Source organism: Pseudorca crassidens, chromosome 9 (genome assembly GCF_039906515.1).
Source record: "Pseudorca crassidens isolate mPseCra1 chromosome 9, mPseCra1.hap1, whole genome shotgun sequence".
Lineage (NCBI taxonomy): Eukaryota > Metazoa > Chordata > Mammalia > Artiodactyla > Delphinidae > Pseudorca > Pseudorca crassidens.
In genome coordinates, this window is record NC_090304.1 from 2451156 (window position 1) to 2475741 (window position 24586).

Genomic DNA, 24586 nt, shown 5'->3' on the forward strand with positions numbered 1-24586 from the left:
TCCTGGGAGTGAGGGGGGAGCTCAGGAGGCTGTGAGTAGGGCAGCGATGTGACCTGGTTTGTGTTTTGAAAGGACCACATTGTGGGGGAAGGCTACCTGGCAGGCTACTGCAATAGTCCTAGGATAAAAAATTGGCGGTCTGGCCTGGGCTGGGAGCAGGGGTGGGCAGGGGGTTCCCAAGTTCTGCTGACAGTCAGAATGTGGAGCAGGGTGCGGGATTCTGGAGTGCTTTTCTGGGATGAGGAAAATGTGCGCGGAACAGGGTGGGTGCCGGGGGGGGGGGGGGCGCTCAACAGAGGTGCAGGAAAACCATGGTTTTATGGTCTGAGTTCAGGCCTGAGGTCCCCAGGGATCGAGTGTGCGGGTCTGGGGTGTGTCCCTAGCCTGAGCCTGGGTGCTTAGGGTGAGAGGACAGCAGAACACAGCTGTCACATCAGGGTGGCCCTCCTCCTGCCATGGTCTAGCAGACACCAGGACGCAGTCAGCATCCCCCCACCTTGGCGCTTTCTCTCAGTGGCATCCGTTGCCCTAGATGTGGGGGTTCAGCATCACCTGCATGTGCTGGAGGGCACAGGGGGCAAAGGTCACAGGTCACCGTGACCCCCTCCTTCACCAAGCAGCGGCTTGCAGAGGGAGGGCCAGGGCCAGGGGTAGGGCAAGAAATGGCATTCTATGGAGATGGAGAACCCAGAGTCCCGGGGGCTGGGATGGGGGGGGGCCCAGGACCACCACCTGAACCCCACCGGGGGGTGCAGTGTCACCTCTCAGCCTGAGTCCTTCCTGGGTCCAGCAGGCCCGTCGTCCAAGGCTGTGGCCGGGCTCCAATGGGGGTGGGAGCGGGCACTCCTCCCACCGGTCAGAATTCACTCACCATACCCTGCGTCCCGCCCCGTGCTGGGGGCTCCTCACAGACTGTATGTTTGGGAGGGGCCAGGGTGGACTGCCCACCCAGGGCACTGTGAGGTGTGGCTGGGGCCCTGCACAGGGAAGGCGGGTTTCGGCCCTGAGCTGTCCAGCGCGGGGCTCCCTCTCTGGGCGGCCAGGATAGGGACAGGGGTGGAGGTGTGGCCGGCTCAGCACCCCTGCCATGGGCCACTGGACCTGCCCCGGCTATGAGCAGGCCCCACCTGGTCCCTCCAAGCTGCATGCAGGGACTCAAGGCCCACTGTGTCCCCGGGCCTCAGCTGTGTCGCCTGTCTAATGGGCTCAGGAGCAGCGGGGAGCAGGGGCTTGTGACCTGGGCAGTGCTGGGCCTTGCAGGTGCCGCAGGCCTGTGGCCAGGGCAGAAGGGGGAGATAGGCCAGCAGCAGCCCCTCTGCAACCCCTGCTCCCTGGCTGCTTCGCTCCCGTGCTCCCTGCTGTGTGTGAAGGGGTGTGAAGGGGGCAGAGCCGTGTCGCAGGGCGTCAGGAGGACTGAGCGGGCCTGTGCACAGACACACTGAGCAGTCATGGCCATGTCCCTGCGCCTGTCGCCGGCATGTGGGCTTGGGCAGGGATCCCCGGAGCTTCAGGCCCCCGCGCACCCCATGACATACCGGGAACCCCCAACTCCCAGCAGCCCAGCTTGGCCCCAGGGCTGGCATCCAGCTCAGTGCCTGGTGTTTTTTGAGCATTGCCCCCGAGAGCGGCTCAGTGACTCTTGGTCCGGCACAGTCTGCACACAAGAGGAGAGCCCAGAGGTCTTTTGCCCTGTGACCCTGCAGAGGGCCCTGGGCTGTCCCAAGGGGAGCCCTGCCTCCCCCTTTAGATGTTGACCACGGGGACCCTGGGGCACCACGAGCTGCCCCCCAGGGCAGGGGACTCCCTCCCCGCGAGCCCCAGGCCTCGGTGTCTCCCACCCCTGTCCGTCTTTGGCCAGTGTGGCCGAGACAGCCCAGGGCTTGCACGTGGCCAGGGCCATCAGCGGGTCCAGAGCTGGGATCAAGGCCGAGCAGGTTCTGCAAAAATTTCCCTTGAAAGACTCTTTTTCAAGATTTTCTTTCGAAAACAAATTCATAAGCACATCAAACAGGAATCCCGTCCCCTGGGTTTGTCACCACCGCCCGGGGCTCTCTAACTGGTTGTTATTCTAATTGCTTTTTTTCTCTTCCGAGGGCCGGGAGTCCTCTTATGGTTATTAATTTGGTGAATGGAGGCAGGGAACAAGGGAGCTTTTGTTGGCCTTGCCCTTTGGTCACTATCAAATTGCAAATAATGACGAGATCCAAGATCCCCAAAACTGATGTGCCCCAGCGGCTCCCGGGGAACGCCGTCCCGGTCCCCGAGCGGGCACTGCCTTCCTCTGCGGGTGACAGCGCCTCACCTGGGCACCTGCCCGGAGGCACGCGCTTCTCTGCGGCTGGGGATCGGCTCAGGCCGCTCCCTCCGGCCGAATGAAGTGCTCACTGGGTGTCACCATCGAACATGAAGCAAGATAAAGGCGCTCTCCTTGGGAGGAGGAGAACCCAGGGCGGGGGGACCCAGGGGCCATCTCTCTGGGACGTGCTCAGCCCTGGAGAAGCGTGGCAGGTGTGAGTCACGCTCACAGAGCCCGCGGGCACGGGCTCCTACACGACTGTCCTGCTCCATCCTCAAGAACGCCCCCCACGGGAGGAGCAGCATGCCCCCACTTCCCAGCTGAGAAACTGAGGCCCAGGGAGGACAGCACAGCGGCCAGGTCTCAGCGTGGGATCTGACTTGGCCTCCTGGACCAGCCTGACCAGGCTCACCCCACACTGTGGGGACAGGGGATCAGTCGCTGAGAAGGACGGAAGCCCACCCGGGCAGAGGCCATCACCGGGCCCCAGGGGCCGGGCAGTGCAGGGCAGGCTCAGGCAGCCCAGAGCCAGCGACGAGCAGCAGACAGCCCCGGGGGGCGTGTGGCGCCGAGGTCAGCCACCGAGGTCGGGCGGCCGGGGTGGGGGGGAGACATGGCTCCACAGGACTTGGCCCACCAGTGATCACCACGCCCTGAAGCCGGACCAGGCGGGTGACTCCGAGGATCCCCACCCATCAGGCTGGGGCTGGGCAGGCGGGAGGACCCTGCAGGGGGCCAGGAAGACCCAGGGGGACCCCGAGGGTGGCCAGAGGACCAGAAGGACTCAGCAGGTGGCCGGGGGGCCTTGGCAGGAGTCTGGTTTGGCCTGCGGGCTGCCCCACTTGCTCTCTCTCCCGTCCCATCAGTGGCGGCATGTTAACCTCCTCCCCAGACCCGCTCCTCTCCTGTGCGAGAAGGAGGGGGAGGCGTGAGGCCCAGGCTTTGGGCCGGCTCTGGGATTCTGGCCCAGATCCGAGCTCGCCCCCGGCGCCCCTGCCACCTCCAGCAGTCTGGCTAATGGGAGCATGTCCCCTGGGACCAGGGAGCCCGGTGAGCCCCCCCCAAAGCCCCATCTCCCATGAGCAGCAGCCCAGGGGGCCGAGGTGGGCTTGAGTGCCCCAGGTGGCCCCCTGAGGGCGAGCTCGGCCTGGGGCCAGCCTCCCGCCTGCTCCCAGTGGGGGCTGTGCTATCAACCCCCTGGGATGCGCCCCCTCTCCAGCCGTGCCCGGCAGCCCCACCCCTTCCTGAATCCCAGCCATTCTTCCATTTCCTTTTTTCCCAAGAACACCCTATAAAGGCTTCCATACCCACTTGCCCTGCTGGGGGCTTCAACAGATGTTCAAGCGGCATAAAGTGAAAATTTATGAAACCACAAATTTTCCTCTGTAATGTACTTGGTGCTCTAATTGGTGCCAAACCAATCAATACCCAAGCCGGGGCCTGCACAGCGGAGCAACGTGAAGCTCGCCCGCACCAGCCTCGTGCAAGGCTCGCTCCAGGCTGCCAGGCGCGCAGGGTCCCCCACGGGTCTCCCAGGGCATAGGCGGGCAGTGGGACTGGGGCCCGGCGGTCTTGGGCCGAGGAGAGGGTCCTCCCCAGCCCCCCTTGGCTGGGCTGCCAGGGTCCCAGCCAGAGACCCCAAACGAGACTCTTCTCCTGGGGCCTCGGGGCCTGCGTCTGTGGGTGGCCTCAGCATATGGTGGGACTAGGGTGTCAGGGAGGCACCCGGGGGAATGCAGGGGTGGGGAGAGCTGAGTGCGGGCCTCAGGCTCTAGCCCAGCTAAACCAGAGAAGCTCTGCACCCCCTTCCCTTTATAGCCTGGGCTCCGGTATCAGATGTGTCTGAGAAAATAGGTTAGGCCCCCCTGGCCTGGCTGAGGGGGCCTCAGACATGCAGCTGTCCCTGTCCCCAGGCCCAGGGGCAGGGGAGGAGGTCTCAGTCCCCCGCGCAGGGGAGCCCAGGAGGCCCCAGGAGACAGCACTGGCCTCAGTGCTGCAGCCGCCATTGTGCGAAGCTGGGGACATGGGTCACAGGCCCCACCTCACAGGCAGCCGTCCTGATAGGGGGGCTGTTGCCCCACGCTCCAGCCCCCATCCTGCCCTACTTGCTGCTGGGTCTCGAGAGAGCCCCGTGGCCCCAACTCAGGAGAGAACCCTCCCCTGCTCCCCCTCAGCCAGCCCTGCCCTCCCCCTGACTCAGCGTCCACCGTCCACCGTGGGAGAGAGGCTGTGGACTGCCCCACCCGCCTCTGAAGCCCAACCCGGGCCAACCCGGGGACCCAGCTCCACAGCATTTGTGGCCTCTTCAACCCACAGCATCTTCCCCGGGGCCGACCCGCTTGGCCAGCACCCGGCTCCGTCCGGTCCTGGGGTGGGGATGTTGCCGCCAGCAGTGGGGCCCAGGTGGGTCCTGGGGCAGTCTGGCCCAGGGCGGCTCAGAGCACACACATCGCGGACCGTGTGTGTGTCCAGGTGGACGGCCGGCCCCAGCCAGCCCGGCCTGCCGCGTCCGTAGCCCCGGCGTTGCCCCCTGGCGGAGCCGTCCCCGGGCGTCTACCCCAGCCACACTCTCCCCCGAAGCAGCTCTGTGTTCTCGCAGCTTGGCCCTTATCGGTGACCATCTGGCCACCTCCGCTCCCTCCCCCATCGTTTCTAGTCTTTCCAGTGTTCCAGGTACCCAAGGCGGGTATTATTTTCTGACGGAGACCCTGGGGGAACCACCCCCAAGGGCACTGCAGGCCCCAGGGTGAGCCACGCCTCATGCCGGCTCATGCCAGGACGTCTGCTTCACCCCTGCCCCTGCTCTGAGGGCCCTGGGGTCCTCTTCCCACCCCCGGGGCTCACTCCAGCCCCACCCCATCTTGGCCATCCAGCAGCCCCTGCTAAGTACCTGCAGCCCCAGGTCCATCCTCCATCCACCTCCCCTCCAGCTTCATGGGGCGACCCCACCTCGTGGGGTGGGCAACCCCAGTGCTCAGCGTGGGAAAGGCCTTTGGGAAAAGCATGGTGGGCGTGTGGCCCTGGCTGACCCCTGGGGATTGGTACAGGTTTGGGGGCTCAGCTGGGAAGATGGGGGTGCCCCTGCTGAGTTGGGGACTGTGCCCGGCCTGACAAGAGCACCCTGAGGCACAAACCCTGTTGGTGGGCATGGGGGTGGGGGTAGATGGCAGGGGAGGGGCCCCGCCCTGCTACCTGCTCAGCCACTGGGTCTCAGGTGAGGGCTGCAGAGCGGGGCTCCCTCCACGCACGTGTGTGCACACGTGCAGACTTGCACAGGGGCCACGGACACACACACACGTGCACGCGCGCGCGTTCCACACACACAGCCGTGACCAAGGCCAGGCCCCGTCCCTCCCCTGGCCCTCAAGGAACCCAGGCCTTGAGGCCACCTGCACACCGCCCGGCTCACCTCTGATCCTTTCCCCGCAGGTGACGCAGCTGGACCAGAGGCTGGCGCTCATCACAGACATGCTGCACCAGCTGCTCGCCCAGCACCACGGAGGCTCCCCGGGCAGCCGGCCTTCCAGCGGGGGCGGGGCCCAGGTGGTCCAGCCCCACAGCGGTGGCTCTATCAACCCCGAGCTCTTCCTGCCCAGCAACGCGCTACCCACCTACGAACAGCTGACCGTGCCCCGCGGGGGCCCCGACAAGGGCTCCTGATGGGGGCTCGGGGCCCAGGCCTGAGAGGGGAGGCCCGGAGGAGCCCTGCCCGGCCCACCCCACCTCCCACTCAGCACAGGCACCGCTAGGCCTCAGCCCCCTCTCGAAGGCCCGAGACGGCAGTCCCGCCCTCCAGGGCCCCAGACGCCCGGTGGACGACAGGGCCCTGCGGCCTGCCTGGGGGGCTCAAGACCGCCTCTTCCCAGCCAGCGGGTACTAGAATTTGGCTGGGTGCTGGGAGGAGGGGCCTCTCGGCTCCAAGACCGGGGTCCCCCCATTGCCTGCCTGATACTCGGGACAGAGCGGCAGGAGGTCAGGCCGGGCATCCCAGGCACTTGGTCTGTCCCATGTATGGCCAGGGAGCCGCACAGCTGTGTGCAGGCCCCGGGGCATTCCTGAGGGGAGACAGAGGGACGGCCTGGACAGGGTCTGTGAGGACCCCACCCCCAGCCTCAAAGCCAGGCCCAGGGGGACCCAGGGAGAAGGCAGGCCAGGCAGGGCAGGGCAGGCCCAGCCCATGCCGAACAAAGGATGCCCACGGGCAAGGCCCAATCAAGGCCCCCCCCCGGGCCTGGGCCTGACTCCCTCAAGCTCCAGAGATGCTGACTCAGGCCAGGAGCTGGCGGGGAGCTGCTCCTGAGGCCACAGCTTCCAACGGGAGGGACGTGTCCACCGCTGTGGCCAGAGCTCTTCACTGGGGGTGGGCTGCCCACCAGTGGAACCGGGGTGCTCAGGTCCCCCACTTTGGACTGGCAGCTTCTCCTACCCATTCCGGAGAAAAGAGGAGGGTCCCCAAACCCCGCTCTGTGTGTGGGCCTCACCTCCAGCTCCCTGCCTGGTCTAAGCAGCTGGACGGACACACAGACGGTGGCCTCCCCGACCCGCTGCTGAGCTGCAGGGGAGCGGACGGGCGCCACCACCTCTGGCGAGACCCACCTCCTCTGGCCTGCTCCGCCTCGCCGAAATCAGAATAATCTGTGGTGATTTGGAACCTGTGCTTTAATGAATTTCACAGTGTGATTTTGATTCTTAACCGTTCAGGTTTTTCCTAATAAATGTGGAATCACAAAATTGATCTTGCCCTGCTCTCGCCTCCTTTCCTGGGGGAGCAAGCGACCCATCTTGGGGACAACCTGGCTTCCCGTGGAGCTGCTGCCCACCCCTCAACACCCCAGCACCCCTCACCCCGTCTGTGCCCACCCCGGTGAGGGGGCCCAGAAGCCTCAACCCCCTGGCCTGGGGTTCCTGGGAATGGGGTGGCGCCAGTGACCCAGGAGCACCTGGAGGCCGGGCTGTTCCTGTCCCCCCGACCCAAGGTCGGGCTCCAGCCCACCCGCTAAGCCTTTGCTCTTGCTGGTGCCTTTGCCGGGGGGTTCTCCTGTCCCCTCTCCATCTGTTGAAACCACTCCCTTGGTCTCCAGCCAGGCTCAAAGCCCCCTCCTACAGGAAGCTCTCCCTGATAGCCCTTTATGAGACCAGCCCCACCCCCAGGTCTTGGGACCCTTCAAGGGGGGAGGGGCGAACAGGTGAGGGTCATCGCCCCCAGACAAGCAGCTTGGGGACCCTGTCCTCAGGATTCACATCCCACACGCACTTCTCAGGTCTCGGGCTTAATTCTTAACTCCAGGACAGCACCTGCCCCCACTCCCACTGCCAGCCTCCCACTGCTGCCCACGGGCATCTGGGCCCCTGCCTCCTCCAGGCCCAGCTCCGTTCCCCCCAGGTCCTGCCTGGAGCCCTCCCCAACCTCCCTCTTGGACGGGACCCCTGCAGTCTCCTTGGAGGCAGGTGCCCAGGTGGCCGCAAAGCAGGAACTCCTGGTCCGTGTGGAATGTCAGCTTGGGCCCCTGTGGGAGGGGAGGGGCCTGGGTCCCCCTTTGCAGAGCCCCAGGGGCTCCCCGGAGCCCAGCCCTGGCTCCCACCCGAGGGGACGTCTGGCCGTCGGGCACTGGCCGGTGTGGGGGAGGGGAGGAGGGCCAGCGAGGGCCCGGGGCCTCCCCAGCCCAAACCCCCGGGGGGGAGGGGCGAGAGCAACAATTACTGGAAAGGCAAAAGCTGTTGTTTCCTTGTTGAGTAAATATTTGTGGAAACCCCAGGAGGCGGCTGGCTGGAGAGCGGGGCCCTCCACGGTGCCCCCGCCCCGCCCGCTGCCGGGCACGGCCCCCAGCCCTCGGGGCACTCGCTCGGGCCGCCCATCTGGGCCGGGCAGCGGCCCCTGCACCCAGCCCGGCTTTGTTTTGCGTATTATCGACTGCGCACGAAGTGCCCGAGTGCTTCACTCCCGGACGGGCCATTGCAGCCCTCTCGGGTGTGAAATGCAATTTACCTGAAATAAAGCCCAATTATGGAATTAGCTAATTAAAGCCGCAGTGGAGGCTGGGCCGGCCGGCCAGGCTCAATGCCCGCCGGTGCCCGCGGTCTGAGGGAACAGATGGCGCCCCGGCCCGCCGCGCGGCCGCATTCCTTCACTCTGCCCCCGATAACTGACTTACACAGCACACGGCCATCTGGCGTACGACACGTCCTGTGTGCCCCGGACAATGGCCCAGCAGACCTCTCCGGGAGAGGGCCGTCGCCCGGGCAACGGTGGCATGTGCAGCCCAGGCCCATTCCCGGCCCCGCCCCCGGCCCCTTTGTGGGCCTCGCCTGGCTGCCTGGCCGCTCCCGCCGACAACGTCCGTGAGCGTTTGTCCCCGGCGTCCGGCCTTTGTTTCCCAATTGGGCTTCCTTGTTGGGGTCCTCAGTGTCCAGTGGGTGCCGAGAGCATCTGCTGGCGGGAGAGGGTGGGGCTGGGGGGGGCTGCCCTGCCCACCTCCTGGGGCACCCACCTCCTCTGCCCGTGCCCCCTCCCCCATCGGCGCCCTCTGGAGCCGGGCAGGAGGACGGCATCTGGAGGGCTCGGGGCTCGGCCGCGGGGGCCAGTCTCTGAGGCCAGTGTCCGCGCAACCTGAGGTCCTCCCAACCTTGGGCCAGGGGCCGACCTGCACCTCCTGCCCCCTCCCCTGTCCGTGCAATGGGAACAGAGTGCCTCTTGAAGGCGTGTGGGGAGGAGCTGATGACCATAGGGCCGGGTCAGCACACAGTAGGTGCTTCACAAAGGCAACAAGACAAATGGTCCAGGAGGTGCCCGGCTCTGGGGTCTATCGCCTCATCGCACTCCCACTGCCTGGCCCCAGTGCCCCCTCAGAGCAACTCCCTGGCCCCTGCTGCGTCCAGCCTCACCCCCCAGTGCCCCCTCGGAGCCAAAGCAAGGTGCCCACAGCCTGCTGTCCTGCACCCTAAGCAGCTCCGGCCCCCACTGCCCAGGCCCTGCCCACTCACCCGTGACGCCGGGCATCTATCTCCAGCCGGGCCGACACGCCCCACCCCCCCCACCCCCCCCACCCCCCCGCCGCCACACACACACAGCTCCTCCCTGCACCCTAGTGGGCCCCAAGCTGCCAGCAGCCACAGCCCCCTCCCTGCTCAGGACCCGTTTGGCAGGCACCGCCGAGCCCCGCACTGGGCAGGGGTCAGGAGCCAGGCCCTCCAGCCTGCCACTGGAGAAGGGGGCTGTGCTAGGACTCTGAGGACCCACGGGGAGCCACAGCCCAGGAGCGCCTGGCACAGGGCCCGGCCCCACTAGGTACGCAGGAAGTGCCCGTTGAATTAAGGGATAACATTTGAGTTTGGAAAGAGGCTAACGGCGCTGCTGGGGCTGCGGCCACGCCTGGAACAGGCAGGGCACCGCCAGGCGGTGCCCTGTGAGGGATGCTCAGGGGAGGAGGGCTGGGCATCCTGGGCCCTGGAAGGGGGGTCAGGTGTGCGACCCAACTGGGGTGGTCAGACAGCTGGGCTAGGTAGGGGTGGAGTGACAAAAGGCAGCTGTGGGCCAGGTTCCTGGGACGGGCCCACACGCAGCCCTGCGTGAGCGTGCATCCGGTGGGGACCTGCTGGGTCACCCTCAGGGACAGACGCCCCCTTCCTAACATGCGGCCAGTGCCTGGTGTGGGCGGCCCTTCCTCGCTCCCCGGAAACCTGCCTTCCTCGGCTTCATCCTAGGACCGCCCTCACGGTCCTGGGCCCCATCGGCTCACTGGGGGTCTGAAAGGGCGTCTGCCTCACCACTCTCAGCCCCCAGCGGCACCCCTTCCTGGCTCTGGCCCTATCGTTGTGGCCCTGGGGGGCTGGGGAGCTGGGGAGACCAGGCCCGGCACGGGTCAGACAGGCAGCGAGGCCTAGCGCGTGCTCAGAGCAGCCAGAGCTTCCATTGCCCTCGAGTGCGGGGGGCCAGGGGCCAGGCCCTAAGGAAGCTGACCGTCCCCACCTACGCCCCTTCCACCGCGCAGCAGAACCTCGGCAGACGGGCAGAGGGCCTCACGGCCGGGCGGCACCCGAGCCCAGGAGCAGGCGACCTCTGACCTCGCTGGCCAGCTGCTGTGTTTTCACCTGCTCAAGGGGGGAGTTGCCTCCAGCTCCAACAGATCGGGCCTGGGCTGGGAGCGGGGGCAGGTAGAGGCTCTCGACACTGGCCAGAGGCACTGGTCTGAGGAAGGGTCTTCTCTAAAGATGGGGGTCCTGGCCAACTGTGCCCCATCCCAAGGCCTCTGAGTCCAGGTCTCAGGTGCTAGCTGTGTGGCAGGAGGGAGGGGTTCCACTCTGATTCCCAGATCCTTTTCTCTCAGCAGGTCCCTCTGTGACCTGCTGGGCCTAACTCTGTCATTTGGGCCTTCCCTCAGCACCCCTCAGCACCCCATGAGGCACCAGGATGCCAGGGGGAGGCCTGGGGATCCCTGCATCCCCACGCCTCCGCCTCCCCAGCCCCCAGCCCCCAGGCCCCTTAGCGAGGCGGAAGGTGGAGGAGGGGGGAAGCTCGGCTCAGGGCGGACCTACTGGACACCAGAGAATGCTCAGACCCTCCCCCTGCTCTTGTCGTCAGACCCCCCACCTCAAGCCTTCATCCCCGCGCCCACCTCTGTGGCACCCAGAGGGAGCAGGCCTGCCCTTGATTCCCAGGGCCACACCTCTCCCGCCCCCTCACCTGATCCCAGGCTTAGGTCTCACCCACATCTGGGCAGTGACCCCTCAGCCCGAGAAGGCCCAGAGCCAGCCCAGGACGGGTGCCCATCGCGGGCCTGGCACACCAAGTTCCTCCTGCCTCCTGCATGTGGACCCAGGTTGCACAGATGGGGAGTGTGGAGACTGAGTTGAAAACGTGTCGCTTGGACGCTGCAGGGACTCCCACCTGCCCACGACTCTGGAAGCCCCAGCCGTCCCCCAGCCCCGCTCCACACCCTGCTCGGCAAAACTCTCTCCGAGTTTCCAGCCTGTTGGAAGCGTGTGATCTTTCTGAGCAACATCAAAGTGGGAGGCGCGGGCTGCCTGGATCAATCATGCCGGCAGCCTCGTCTTCCTGCCTGGTCTGCGGCCCCAGGAAGCCGGTAGTGGTGGCAGAACACACGGTGGCGGGTTGACGGGGTGCTCGTGGGGAACACAGATTGTGCTGGGGGAGGGAGATGCTTAGAGCAGAGAGGCCTCAGGGGACATGGGTCCTCCCCCCTGGTGCAGATGGGGAAACCAAGGCCCAGGGCAGGACCGGCCCAACGCAGCACCTGCTTGTGTGAATTTGCATCAGAAAAAAAGCCTCAGAGAAGAACCAGGACTTCCAGTGGCAGAGAAGTCGGTGGCTGGGCCAGGAAGCCAGGAGGCAGAGGGGAATGGACTGGTTAAAACAAAGAGCTGGCCTTCTCGGACTAGATGGTGGGGCCGGAAAGGCCAGATCTGAGAAAAAGACGCAGAAAATTCCCAGGTGGTATGAACATAGCTCCTTTGCTGGCCTACGTGGGCCAAAGAGCCAAGAAGCACTATGCCTGTCCGATGCAGCGAAATGCAAGGGCTCCATCAGGACATGCCCACTGGCTCCAATATGGCTGCCATTGCACCTGCCATGCAGGAAAGTACCAAACTCCCTGTTGGATCTTCAAGAAACTCTGTTACAAGCCTAACTACTGATTGAATCTACCAAACCCCACTGAACTTCTGTTGGTGGCTTCTCAGCATTATTCCTCCCCACTGCCCACTCCCTACACACACACACACACACACACACACACACACACGGTGCAAGAATGTTCCCATTCTGACTCAGCCACTCTCTAGCTGTGCATCTTTGGGCAGGGCCCCTAACCTCTCTGAGCCTCATATGGTCTTCGCAGCCCCGGCTTCACAGAGCTGCCAGCAGGGTGCTAAGCCTGAGAAGACAGGACAAAAGCCACAGCAGCCTCACAACCAGGCACCAACGACAGAGCTCCTGAGGTCAGGGAGAGACGTGCATGTGAACTGTTCTCTCTGGCCCAGCAACATGTCTTTATGTACAACTGCAACACACAACTGTCCCTGACGTAGACGTCTCCATAGCAAATCCGCATTGAGTGGGACCCTGCTGGGCCTTCCACTTGACTGGCCGGCTCAGGTCACTCGATGGGGTAAGGGCCTCATTATCCCCATCCAGTTCTCCTGGAACGACTGAGGGAGGCCAACGGTGACCCAGGATCCATGGGGACAGGCAGCCCCTGCTGCAACGCCAAGAGGCCCTTGTGTCAGAAGCCTCTCGCAGCTTCTGACACCCTCTGAGCGGCCTCAGCCCCATCCCAGCGCGCCCCTGGGGGCCAGAGAATCTGCCGGAGGGGCCTGGGGGCAGGCACGCAGGGAGCGCTCACCCCCAACCGTGCCCTCAGCCCACTCCCCAGGAAGCCGGGTCTGCGGCCCCTCTGGCCAAGGACAATGGAAGTGACAGGTCAGAGATGGATCAGCTGGGCTCAGGGAGAGGAGGCTCGTGCTGGGAGAGGCCCAGGCGCTCAGGGGTGGAGGTGTGGAGGCCCTGACCTGAGGGGCTGGGGCCTGGGTGGGGCCATAGCTTCACCCGGGAGAAGGGCCCATCCGGCAGGGACGCTTTCCAAAGAAACGGCTATCAGACGGTGGGTAACGTCACTGCGTAATTTCAAAGTGTCTCAATCAAATCCCCGCTCCCATCCACAAGGCCGCGTCAGAAGGTCTTTGGAGAGGAGAGGCCGGCGGCAGACAATCAGTGGGCCTTCCACTCAGCTGGCCGGCCCTGCGGCACAAGGCCTGTGGGGCTCCTGCCCCGCCTGTGACTCCATTTTTGACCCTGAGCCCTCCGGTCTCCTCCCCAGGAGGCCTGGGTGATCCCGCGCTGCCCTGTTCAGGGACTGGTCAGCAGAGGGGAAAGGCCCCTCCCCGCCGCTCCAGGGGAGGCCTCCTAGACATCCCCTCCGAAGCCTCAGCAATGCAGCCTCTGAGAACCACCGCTTACACGAGGGGAAACTGAGGCACAGCAGGGGATGCGATGGGGGGACCTGTAAATACGGGCCACGCATCCAACCCCTGCACCTGCACACCACCGCCACGTATCAGACTCACCTTGAGCGAGGCGATGAGGCGCGTGCAGCAGACGCCTGCTGAACGCCCTACCCCGGCGCCTCAGGCCCACTGTCCCCAGAGGTCCCCTCTGCACCCCCCTCTCTTCCTCCTCTGACTTTTCCCCAAGGTATAGACACGAAAACATCCTCATTATATGTTTTCAAACACCTCACCTCCATAGACTGGAAAAGGGCAGCCGCCTCCCGGGAGGTGAATGAACAGGTGCTCACCTTCCCGGCCGGTGCAGCAGCCTGACCCCCAGCCCAGGTTCAAATTCACATGTACGAGTGCCACGGGCTCCGCGGGCACACGGGCTCCACGGGCACACGGGCTCCGCGGGCACACAGTCTCCGCGGGCACACGGGCTCCGCGGGCACACGGGCTCCACGGGCACACAGTCTCCGCGGGCACACGGGCTCCACGGGCACACAGTCTCCGCGGGCACACGGGCTCCGCGGGCACACGGGCTCCACGGGCTCCGCGGGCACACGGGCTCCACGGGCACACAGTCTCCGCGGGCACGCAGTCTCTGCGGGCACGCAGTCTCCGCGGGCACACGGGCTCCGCGGGCACACGGGCTCCACGGGCTCCGCGGGCACACGGGCTCCGCGGGCACACAGTCTCCGCGGGCACGCAGTCTCCGCGGGCACGCAGTCTCCACGGGCACACGGGCTCCACGGTCACACAGTCTCCGCGGGCACACGGGCTCCGCGGGCACACGGGCTCCACGGGCTCCGCGGGCACACGGGCTCCGCGGGCACACAGTCTCCGCGGGCATGCAGTCTCCGCGGGCACACGGGCTCCGCGGGCACACGGGCTCCACGGGCTCCGCGGGCACACGGGCTCCGCGGGCACCCAGTCTCCGAGGGCACGTTGGTAGCGGCCAGCCATCCGAGCCATTCAGCTGCTGGACCTTCTCTCCTACCATCCGTAGGGGCCTTTCCGTTCTCCTGAGCTTCTGCACAGAGCTTCTCTGTCCATTTGCTGTACCCACACTCAGCGTGCCCCTACGCATGGACATTCACTTGTTTCTAGGTGTGACCACTGAGGGCCGAACTGGGGACACCCAGACCCACACGCCCCATGAGCCGAAATCGCTGTCCCAGAGCTGTGCCCTGTGCCCAGCCGCCCTGATTCTGCTCGTCACCCCGTGGAGCAGAGCAGCCCGGACACTCCAGAAAGACCCTTCAGGCTCGCAGGGAGAGGCTGCAGCTCGAAGGAGGACGCCTCCTCTCGGGGCACCGAGTCCTGGCCACCCGCCTCTGACTCAGTGTCTGGCCCCAGGCGGCCAGGCAGGCACACGCAGGAGGGCAGCTGTGGGCGGAACAAATGCACTCGTGAATGCATGATTCAGCTGGAAACGCTCCCCAAGCTGTGCCCTGTGTCAAGGGATGGAAACGAGGCGCCTGGAGGTTGGGCACATGGTGAGCTGGCACCCCTGACTCCAAACTCCCTGCTCTTAACCACCAGGAAGCCCTCAAGCCCCCTCGCCACCCAGAGCATCTCCGTCCCCACAAAGGGAGTGGAGAGGGCCGGCCCCTGTGCTCACCTCCCGCAGGACCCAAGCTGCGTGGGGAGACAGGAGGCCAGCGGGTGGTCTGTCCCAGCCCCCTGGCCCCCACCGGCACGTTCATCTCCTCCCTCCCTGCCCGTCTCCATCCTGCCACCAGCCCCAAGGTGAGGCAGGCAGGAAGAGCCGTGCCCTGAAAATACTCCACGAAACCCCGCGTGCGTCCAGGCGGCTTCGGTTACCAGGCACCCGGCTGGCCCAGCCTCCCTCGAGCCCTGCCAAGGCCTGGCACCGATGCCCCCGGCAGCCCCTCTCCCTGCCAGCAAGCCCACGAGGCCCGAGGGCGCGGGCAGATTGCTTTACCGCTGCCGGCTCGGCCCAGTTCCCCCGGGAGAAGGCCCCATTGTTCCCCGCCCCCGTGGCCCCCGCCTGGCTCGGAGACACCCGGGCTCCGGGCGGCAAGGTCACCGGGCCGCGCAGAATCCACCTGCAGCCGCACCAGCTTCCAGGAAACCGAATCCCAGCGGCAGATGACAGCCGCAGGCGGCAGGACAGAGCCCCCATTCAGCCTCCGCTGGACGGCGTGGCCCGACCTGGCGGCCGCCTCCCCAACCTGGGCCCTCCCACGCCTGGGCACCGGGTTCCCAGAGCCAGCACTGCCCAGACCGTCCGCCCGCCCGCCCAGGGCCACGGCCGGGGACAGAGGGCTGCAATGCACCCTACCCTGGGTGCCCGGGACAGGTGACAGGGTGGGTAGGGAAGGGAGCAGAGACCCTGCCCCACCTCCAGAGCCTCACGGACAGCAGGCAGCCTGCGCGGTCACAGGGAACCCTCCAAGCCGAGCGTTAAGGCAGGCAGTCCCCCCACAGGGCCCTAGGTGGGTCAGGCGAGTCTTACTGCACCCATTTTATGGATGAGGCCCTCAAGGCTGCAGGGCCTGCCTCGACTGCCGCGTTTCCGTACTGTAGAGGAGCAGAGCTGGGTGGAGCCGGCAAATGGGGCGCCCATGGCCTGCCCTTGCCGACCCAGGGGTCCCCTCGGAGCGAGCAGAAGGAGAGCTGGGTCGAGCAGCAGCCTTTGGGAGGGCGAGGCAGGTGGAGGAAACAGCCAAGAGGGCCAAGATCTTCGAGGTCAGCAGGGCCAGCCCCACCCCACCCCACCCACCCACCCCACCCGCACCAAGATGTTTTCCTGGACCCATTTCACAGATGGGCCAGCTGCGGGGCAGTCTAGGAAGCAAGTGGATTCACGGGTTGCATTGAGGTTGTCCAAAAGGCCCCCCACACCCTCCCACCTTAACACCCTGCAGAGGAGACCCAGAATGACTTGGGGTCCTGTAGACCACCAGCCTCAGATGGTCTCGCTGTCCCGCTGCCGCTACCTACCCTCAGGCCTGCAGGCTGCAGCCTCACGGACCTCATGGAGGCCGTGGGAGACAGGGCCCAGCCCCTGACACAGAAGGAGACTATTTCTCTTCCAACAGGGTCTCCTGCAGCCAAGTCTCCTGCCAGGTTGGCCATTTGGGGACCAGACAGGAAGAGAGGGATGGAGCAAGGAGGGAAGTGGAGGCGGACTCAGCCATGGGGCAACAGTGCCGTCCTGTCCCACCCTGGCAGCCAGGCCTGAAGCCATGCAGGTCTCGCCCAGGTTCCACAGCCAGGACCCAGGTTCAAGGGCTCTTCCTAGGCTGCCCCATGCTCCTTCTTGAGCATGAAGCCCCAGCCGGGACTCGGGGCTCAGAGGCCTCGGGGCTCAGAGGCAGCCCTGCTTCTCCAAAGGCTGGGCCACGAGTTGCCTGTCACTCAGCTCTTCTGCCCGGCTGGTCACACTGAAAAGAGCGTCCTGTAGCCGGGAGGCATGAATATAGGCTCAGACCCAGCTTGAGAAGCACGGCCTGGAAACCCAAAGGAGGAAGCCTTGGTCTCCAGACCCAGCCGCCCAACCACCACCCTCCCCCCCACCAGCAGCAGCCACCCCAACTCCCCCCAGTCACCACCCCTGGCGTGGCTGCCACCACCGCCGTCACCCATCACACTGGCCCTTCCTCCCCATCTCCATTTAGCAAACTCCTACTCACTCGCCAAAGCCCAGGCCGAGGGGTCCTTCCTCCCTGAACACTTCCTGAAGGGCCAGCCAAACGTGGCTCAGGCTCGCCCCTCACAGCAATTGGCACCCACGGCAGACCCTGCCTGACTGTGTCCTCTGCAGCGCCTCCCCTACAGGCAGGATAGTGCCCCTTCAGTGGTTATGGAGGGGATGCATGGCACGGAGAACCCTTGGGCATTTGTCTAGGAAATGCCGACCTGCAGGAAGCCAGCTCGGGCTGGACCTGTGAACTCCTGGGGATGGGAGCAGGGAGCTGCGGTCGTTCACAACACTGCGTGCTGGGCTCCACTGTTTGCTGATAGCTTGGACCTGACCGTGGGGAATGGGAGATGCCCACCAAGAACCACTTAGGAGAGAAGGGGGCACCCCCTCTACCTGCTCTCCGGCTGTACCTGCCTCCAGCGCCCCGTCCCCACGGACAGCCGCAGGCTGCAGGACAGAGCGCCTGTACTGCAGCTGTACTGCAGTCCCTCGGGAGCCCCCTGGGGTTCCACCCCAGCCCACCCCCCACTCCGAGTACTACTCTGCCCCATTCACGCAGCAAAAACGCAAGGCCCAGGTGGAGAAACAACACCACAGCTCCCAGGCCAGAAACCTTTGCCCCACCTCACAGGCAGGACCCACACATGAGGCTGGGGGTCACTCAGCTACATCACAGCCCCTGCCCCTCCGGGTGGCCGATAGTCAAAGCTCCCACACCAGACACCCTCCCAGTCTGAGCACACCTGCCGAAGAGACTCGGTGTTAAACACCGGCCCCTGGACCCCCAATTTCCAAGAAAATTAGTTGGGAGACTAATTGTCACTAGAGTGTTATTGACTACTCAAATTGCAGCTTCTCTCTGATGACATTAGGCCCCCAGAAGGAGCAGCTAAAGACCTCACCTGAGCCCCGAGGTATATATTTCTGGGAAGATTTTAGAATTCTGGCTCTTGCTAAGGGGAAGTGTTTGAAGACTCCCACAGATCATGACTCAGTCTAGCATTCACGGCCTCGGAACCCAGCACCTACCTGCATCTCCAGTGTCCCCCCCATACACCCTGTACAGAATCCCAGACCTCAGCCCCAGCCAGCTGATGCAGGGATGGGCAATGGTCCCTCTCCCTTCCCTTTACGTTCCTCCTCCGGGAAGCTTCATCGCCCTCACCCCACAACCCCTTCAGATAGGCTGGGAGCTGGTGCCGAAGGGAAAGGAGATCCAGTGACCACAGGCGGGCGCCACCCTGAACGGGATCAACAAGACACCCACTGGTGCACCTGGGGAAACTAAGGTCCAGAGACAGCCACACACTGTCCTTTGGGGGTGTCCAGAGTCTGAGCAATGCTGTTGCCAGTGACCAGGGACTCTACCTCCAGGGTTCCCCGTCCTGCCTCTTGCGTCCAGGGCCCCGGGCCCTCCCTGTGGCCCCAGCTGTACCCGCCGAGAAGTCATGCAGTCCCTCTGACGGCACCCCCTCCCACGCTTCGGATTCTCTGACGGCTTGGTCCTGACCAAGGCAGGGGGAATGCTTGTCATTGAGACCGGGTCCCCAAGCTGGAAAGCTATGTTCCCATTGCCAAGGCTTCCTGACTTCTAAAGCCCTAAGTGAAAACACTTCGAAGTCACCGTTTTCAAAGATTTAGGGCCTTAAACACCACTGGGGTAGGGGGTGGGGTGATGTCCAGGTGATCAGCTGGTCAGTTTTTAGTAGCTCCCCGAGGTAATATTTCCCCCACCCGGCCCCCACCCATCCACGCGCTCTCCACCCACCACTTGGGATTCCAGGCAGGACACCCACAAGGTAGGCAGGGCAATCAAGGGCCCAGAGGCGCCACCACGGGGGCAGGGGCTGGGGGCCCAGGCCCAGGGGCTCTGCTGGACACTGCAGCCACAGAACCAGGCCTGCGCAGGGGGCTCAGAAGCTCCCCGGCCTGCCTCCTGCACACGCGCTGCGAGAGCCAGGCCGGCCCCAGGCCTCCGAGTGCCAGGCCCGGGCCTGGGCCGCGAGGGGCCGCGGGCCGGGCAGGCGGGGGCGGGGGTCCGGGGTCGGGGGTCCGGCCAGCTTTAATGCGCTGACAAAGCCTCATTTGCAGGTCAATGCCGCGGCACACTCGCCTCTCCCCTCGCCCGGCGCCCTTTGTCCGGCCGCACCCGCTCCTCGCGCCAGATGGCCGCGGAAATGCTAATTTCGGGCACCCCCGCCCCCCGCGTTTAATTGCGCCTTTGCAGATGGGCCGCGAGTGTGCCCTTCATGCAGATGAGCGTGGCCTGGCCGCTGCCCGGCCTGCGGGCCGCCGCCCTCGGACCCGGAGCCGGCGGGGAGGGGGCGAGGAGGGAAGGGGTGGGGGGCCGTCCCCCCAGCAGCGCGCCGCCGGGCACGAGCGGGTACCCAGCGGGCCGGGCGCGGGAAGCGCGCTTTTCTCTTTTCATTTCTCCAAAATGGGATCTTAAGTGACTCTGAATGAAAACAAATTGGCCCGCTTTCTTCTCCAAACAGACGCGCGGCGTGGGGGCGGGGAAGGGGCGGCCGGGCTGGAAGCGGGGGGTGGCCAGAGGACCCCTGCCCAGGCCGGGCCCTCGCACCCCGACGCCAGGGCCCCGCCCCAGGACGGCACTCGGGGCGGCCAGGTAAGTCCTGGCAGAAGTGGGGCCTCCTTTAACTGGAGCCACGGCTCCTGGGACTCAAGCAACCGGAATGCGGACAGACGCCCCTCGCCCTTCCCGTTTCCATCCTGAAACAGATGCCCAGGCCGGGCTGGACCGAGAAATGGGGCAGGCCACGGGGGGCACAACCTCTGGGGGCCAGCCAGCTTCCTGGGCGCTCTGTCTCCAGCCCCAGCAGGAGCCGAGCTGCCCTCACAGGCCTCCGCCCCCACGAGGGGAGGAGGATCCCTCAGGTCCCCGGCTCCCTACACCCACAGCTCTGCGCAGAGGGGGCTCAGACCAGACCGCACAGCGGTGCAGGGGTAGGCAGGGGGTGCAGCCGGCCTGGAGCTGGGGGAGCTTGGGAGAATGGATAGGAGGCATGAATGAGTGAGAAAATGTTGGGGAAGGTCCTTTCTGACCTTGTAGTATTTTTTTTATTGGAGTATAATTGCTTTGCAATGCTGCGTTAGTTTCTGCTGTACAGTGAAGTGAATCAGCTATATGTATACATATATCCCCGCCCCCTTGGACCTCCCTCCCATCCCCCCATCCCACCCATCTAGGTCATCACAGAGCACACAGCCGAGCTCCCTGTGCTATATCACTGGTTCCCACTAGCTGTCTATTTTATACTTGGTAGTGTATCTACGTCAAACCCAATCTCCCAATTCATCCCACCCGCCCCTTCCCCACCCCCCGCCCCCAGCCCCGTGTCCCTGTAGTATTTTAACCACGAACTTACAAACACTATGCTTTGCTGGGTGATGGACTCGCTCCCTCACCAGCTATGAAACAGGGAGAGGGCCATGTTATGGGCCAGCAAATACTCCTGACATGTAACTCAGGCCACAGGGACCGTTAGAAAGGAAAGGGACCTGTGTGTTCCTCAGACTTTCTGTTGTATTTTTGTGGTCTGCCCGGGGAAAGGGCTGACGCGCCACAATATTGGATAATCCATGAGCCAGGTCCAAAGTCAGCCAGCATGGTGAACTGGTCCAGCGGCCACCAGCCCAGTGACGGCTCCTGGTCGCTGATCCCTCTGCCTGGAGTGCCCTCCCTGCCGGCCACCCTCACCTTCACCTGCTCCCAGATCCCTCCGGGCTTCCAGGACAGTCCCCAGGCACGCCCTCGGCCACCTTCACCCGGGAGTGCCCAGCACCCGGCACAGAACCTGGCTCAGTGGACTCAGTGGGGGACATCACGGGGGCTCCAGCTGACAGGCCTGGGCCAGAGGGCTCAGCCGACCCCTGATGCCCGACCTGCCAGCCCAGGATCTGTGCCAACACAGTGACAGGCTGTGGGCAGGGGGTGGCTCGTGAGAAATGCCCAACCAGGATGCACCATGGAAGTTTCCATGGTCACGGGATGGGAACCATTTCCTATCAATGTGGAATTAACAGGTGCCCCCCTCAGGCCTCCCCTTTCATTTCTTTCCAGGAAACAGTTCAAACGAGATTTGTACACCCATTTGAGACAAACATGGCTTGGTCCCGACCCCCTGCAATCACTTCGTTAACCAAAGGCTTCCATCTTCCCCTGGGGATGGTGCTGGAGGCTTGTCAGTGGAGCGCACTCCTCCACCCCTGCAAGGTGTCCTGGGACGGCAGCCTTGCCCGGGCCTCGCCGGCCGCCCTGGACCTCAGGTCCGGTGGCCGCATCTGCACTGGTGAGCGGTCTCTTTAGAGAGCGTCTGTGCTTTCCTTCTGTTTGTGTTGCCACTTTTCAATAATGACGTCCCCCCAAACCTGTAACCTGGGGAGAGTCTGGCCTTTTGCTAACACATTTGCTAAGATGCAAGCCATCTTCCAGTTTTGCTACAGTCACCAGCTGCTGCTTGTACTGAAATCTTTCTTCCAAACCGTGTGTCTGTGATTTTGTTTACCACACTCATATTATGGGTCTTAAACCTCTCATCATGGTTAAATATTTTGAAATTAAGACAATATATGTGTATACATGTGTGTATATGTATTTAATGCTTTAAAGTAGGTACTAAAATGTGCACTTTGAACCTAAAAAGTAATGTGGGTCCCGAAATTGCACAGAACCCCAAGCTACCATCTCTGGGGTTCTTTGGCTAGGAGAATGTCTCTCGGGGAATTTTACTTTCTTTTTGATACATTTCTGTATTGTTTGCATTTTTTTTTTACCGTGAGTGTATAACACTTCTACAATTGAGGGAAATATAAGGCTATTTTCATTTTGAGAATTAAAAAAAAAAAAAAAGCACCACTGGTTTGCCAACCATGTGACCTAAACCTTGTGGCGGCAAATCCACGAGCTGGCCCTGGGCCGGTGGGGGAGCAGGGGTCCATGGCAGGACCTCCTTACAAGAAGGGCCGCCTCAGAACGGATTCCTGGGGACGCCTCAGTAACTAAACCCCCTTGGACAGAGGCCAGGGCAGGCCCCCTCCGTGCCAAATTCCACTTGGGCCCGCTCTCAGTTCCAGAAAATTCCAAAGTATACTGTTGTTATCATTATTATTTTGCAATTACGTGACATTTTTTAAATGCCTGGAGTGTTTTTCTACCATTTTCATTAGCTCCTTCTCACTCTGCCCACGAGACAGGTCAGCATTTTGCTTGCCATGAAACAGGCCTGCAAAAGCTCAGAGAGGTCAGAAAACCTGCACGGGTCACACAGCAACAGGGCGGAACGGATTGGGGGTGGGGGGGGAGCGAGAATGGATGTCGGGATCCGGCCCCAGGTCATTCTGCAGAAGGTGGCGTATATCTCACATTTCAGCCCCTACTGGGCTTTCATTTGGATTTAGGAATTGGGGGGAGGGGGGACATTGGGAAAGAGAAGAAAAAGCAGCAGTGTGATAGGAGAAAAAAGGAAAAGGAAAACCAGAGTCAGGTGCAAGAGACAGAAACAAGAAGCACTGATTCCACGGGGCAAGGGGCCTGGCAGAGTGGCCACCCAGAGGCCCAGGCAGGGGACTCAGGCCCTCGAGGTGGCCCTGCTGGCCCATTCTCCCTGCACCTCTGGACCAGGGCCGGGTTCTAAAGGAGCTGGGCATGAGATGGCCTCCCTTTCTGGACTCTGAATATTCAGTCCAGAAGGGAGGGGGGTTGGGCCTGGAAGGATGGGGGTCTCCAGATGCCCCTCGAGACTTCTCTGAAAGGTGTGTGAGGCCCTAGAGCCTGCATTAGTCATGAACCTCAGTCACCAAGCCTATCCCCCAGCCTCAGGAGCAGGCGCCACAGCCCAGCGCCCACCCTCACGATGACCCAGCCTGCTGGAGGCCCGAACAGGGCAGCTCACCTTTGGTCATCTCAGACCCCAGGGCAAGAGGCCCAAACTGGAAGCTCAGAATTATGGGCTGAGTTGTGCCGTGTCGAATCCTAACCCCTAGTATCTCAGGATGCAACCTTATTTGGAGAGGGGGCTTTGAAAGAGGTGATTAAGTTCAAATGAGGTCACCAGGGTGGGGCCCTAATCCCATATGACGGGTGTCCTTATAAGAAGAGGAGATCAGGACACAGACACACACAGAGGGACGGCCATGTGAGGACACAGGGGGAAGATGGCCGTCTACACACCAAGGAGAGAGGCCTCAGAGAAACCAACCCTACCGACACCTTGACCTTGGACTTCCAGCCTCCACGACTGGAGACAATGAATGTCTGTGGGACTTAGTTACAGAAGGCCCTAGGAGACTAATACCCCCAGCATCCGCCCCTCCAAAACTCGACAGAGGGGAAGACACCTGTCCAGACCCATGCAGCCAGGGTGGGCAGAGATGCCATGGCCCAGACCTCCAGACCAACAGAAACCCCCACCCATGCCAGCTTTGAGACCTTTTCTAATTCAGTGCATCAAGCTCCCTACAGCCGGCTTCCTTTAGAAGCAGTGTCCTGACACCCAGGGACTCATTGTGAAAGTGGGGAGTCCCCCAGAATGCCATTTTCCAAGGCCAAGATTAAAAAGCCATGTGCAAAGCCCACAGCTGTGGGCCCCTAACGCTAACTGGGGAGAGTGCGCGCTTGGATCCGGCTGACTTGGGTGGCTGGGGAGGTTTGGTGCCCTGGAGAATCGGGGCCTGCCTGGAGGGCCAAGCCCAGGCTGGGGGCTGCGGGCGCTGCTGGGCCTCCCTCCTGCCCACCGGGCCTTCATTAACAGCCTCCTCCAGTCCAGCTGGAGTCAGCTGATTGGCCCATTCTGGTGGCACTGGGAGTCCCCAATATCTATTTTTCCACCCGCACATGTTCAATTAAATTTTGCTTTTGTGCCAGAGAAGCCTCCGATGTGAGTGTTTCTTGGGAGTTTTTCCACGTTTCTTTATGTCCTTGAAACCAAAGTCAGTCACCAGGTTTCAGAAAACACCCTCCTGGATGGAGCGGGTAAGAGGAAAGAAAAACACAACACAAAACAAAAGCAGAAGAAACAAAAGAGAAAGCACTGACTGCCTTTATACAGAATCCTCCTCCGAGGAGACAATTCATTCCGATTGAAACGTTTCCCTTGTGCAGTGTTCACGGAACGCGCTTGTCGCATTGGGCAGAATGCAAATCCTCCTTTTTCCTTTGACTCAAATATTTAAATTTTCAAATATATATGCTGTGACAATCGAATGGCAGCTGACCTCACTTATTTTCATAGAAGATGCGGAAGCCATGAGCAGCAGTTAATCTAGCCAGCAGAGGCGCCCACAGCCCTGGGGGGGGGCGGGGGAATAATCCTTTTATTCAGACATTTGGCTTAAAAGAATAACAAGGAGAAAAAGCTGGAACGTAATTACATTGCATGGAAAACAGAGAAAGATTTTTTCTCTCTGTCTAACGAGCTTTCTCTTTTTCCTTCCTCAAAGAATGGGGCGCATGGCCAGAGGCTATTTTCTTGGTTAAGAAATCAGGAGTGTTTTCCTTCCTTATTGTCCCCTACTCTCACCCACCCCACAAGGGATTTTCTTAGTCGGGTTGGCTGCCACTGGCTCGTTCGTTCATTCACTCATTCACTATAAAT

At 62.9% G+C, this 24586-nt stretch overlaps 2 protein-coding genes across 2 annotated transcripts in view; both read left to right on the plus strand.

Moving 5' to 3' along the window:
- KCNQ1 (potassium voltage-gated channel subfamily Q member 1) overlaps positions 1-7017 on the plus strand; it is a 345053-nt gene extending 338036 nt beyond the window's left edge. The window contains exon 16 of the mRNA XM_067747923.1: positions 5726-7017. Coding sequence (XP_067604024.1) covers positions 5726-5956 — 231 coding nt within the window. The 3' untranslated portion in view covers positions 5957-7017. The remainder of the gene's footprint in view (positions 1-5725) is intronic.
- Positions 7018-8496: 1479 nt separating this feature from the next.
- Positions 8497-20868, plus strand: LOC137230763 (basic salivary proline-rich protein 1-like). Its single transcript, XM_067750770.1, has 8 exons — positions 8497-8635; positions 14934-15052; positions 15268-15626; positions 17394-17550; positions 19201-19381; positions 19469-19599; positions 19805-19937; positions 20708-20868. Exons 1-8 carry the CDS (start codon positions 8497-8499, stop codon positions 20866-20868), a joined length of 1380 nt encoding a protein of 459 aa, XP_067606871.1.
- The last annotated feature ends 3718 nt before the right edge of the window (positions 20869-24586 follow it).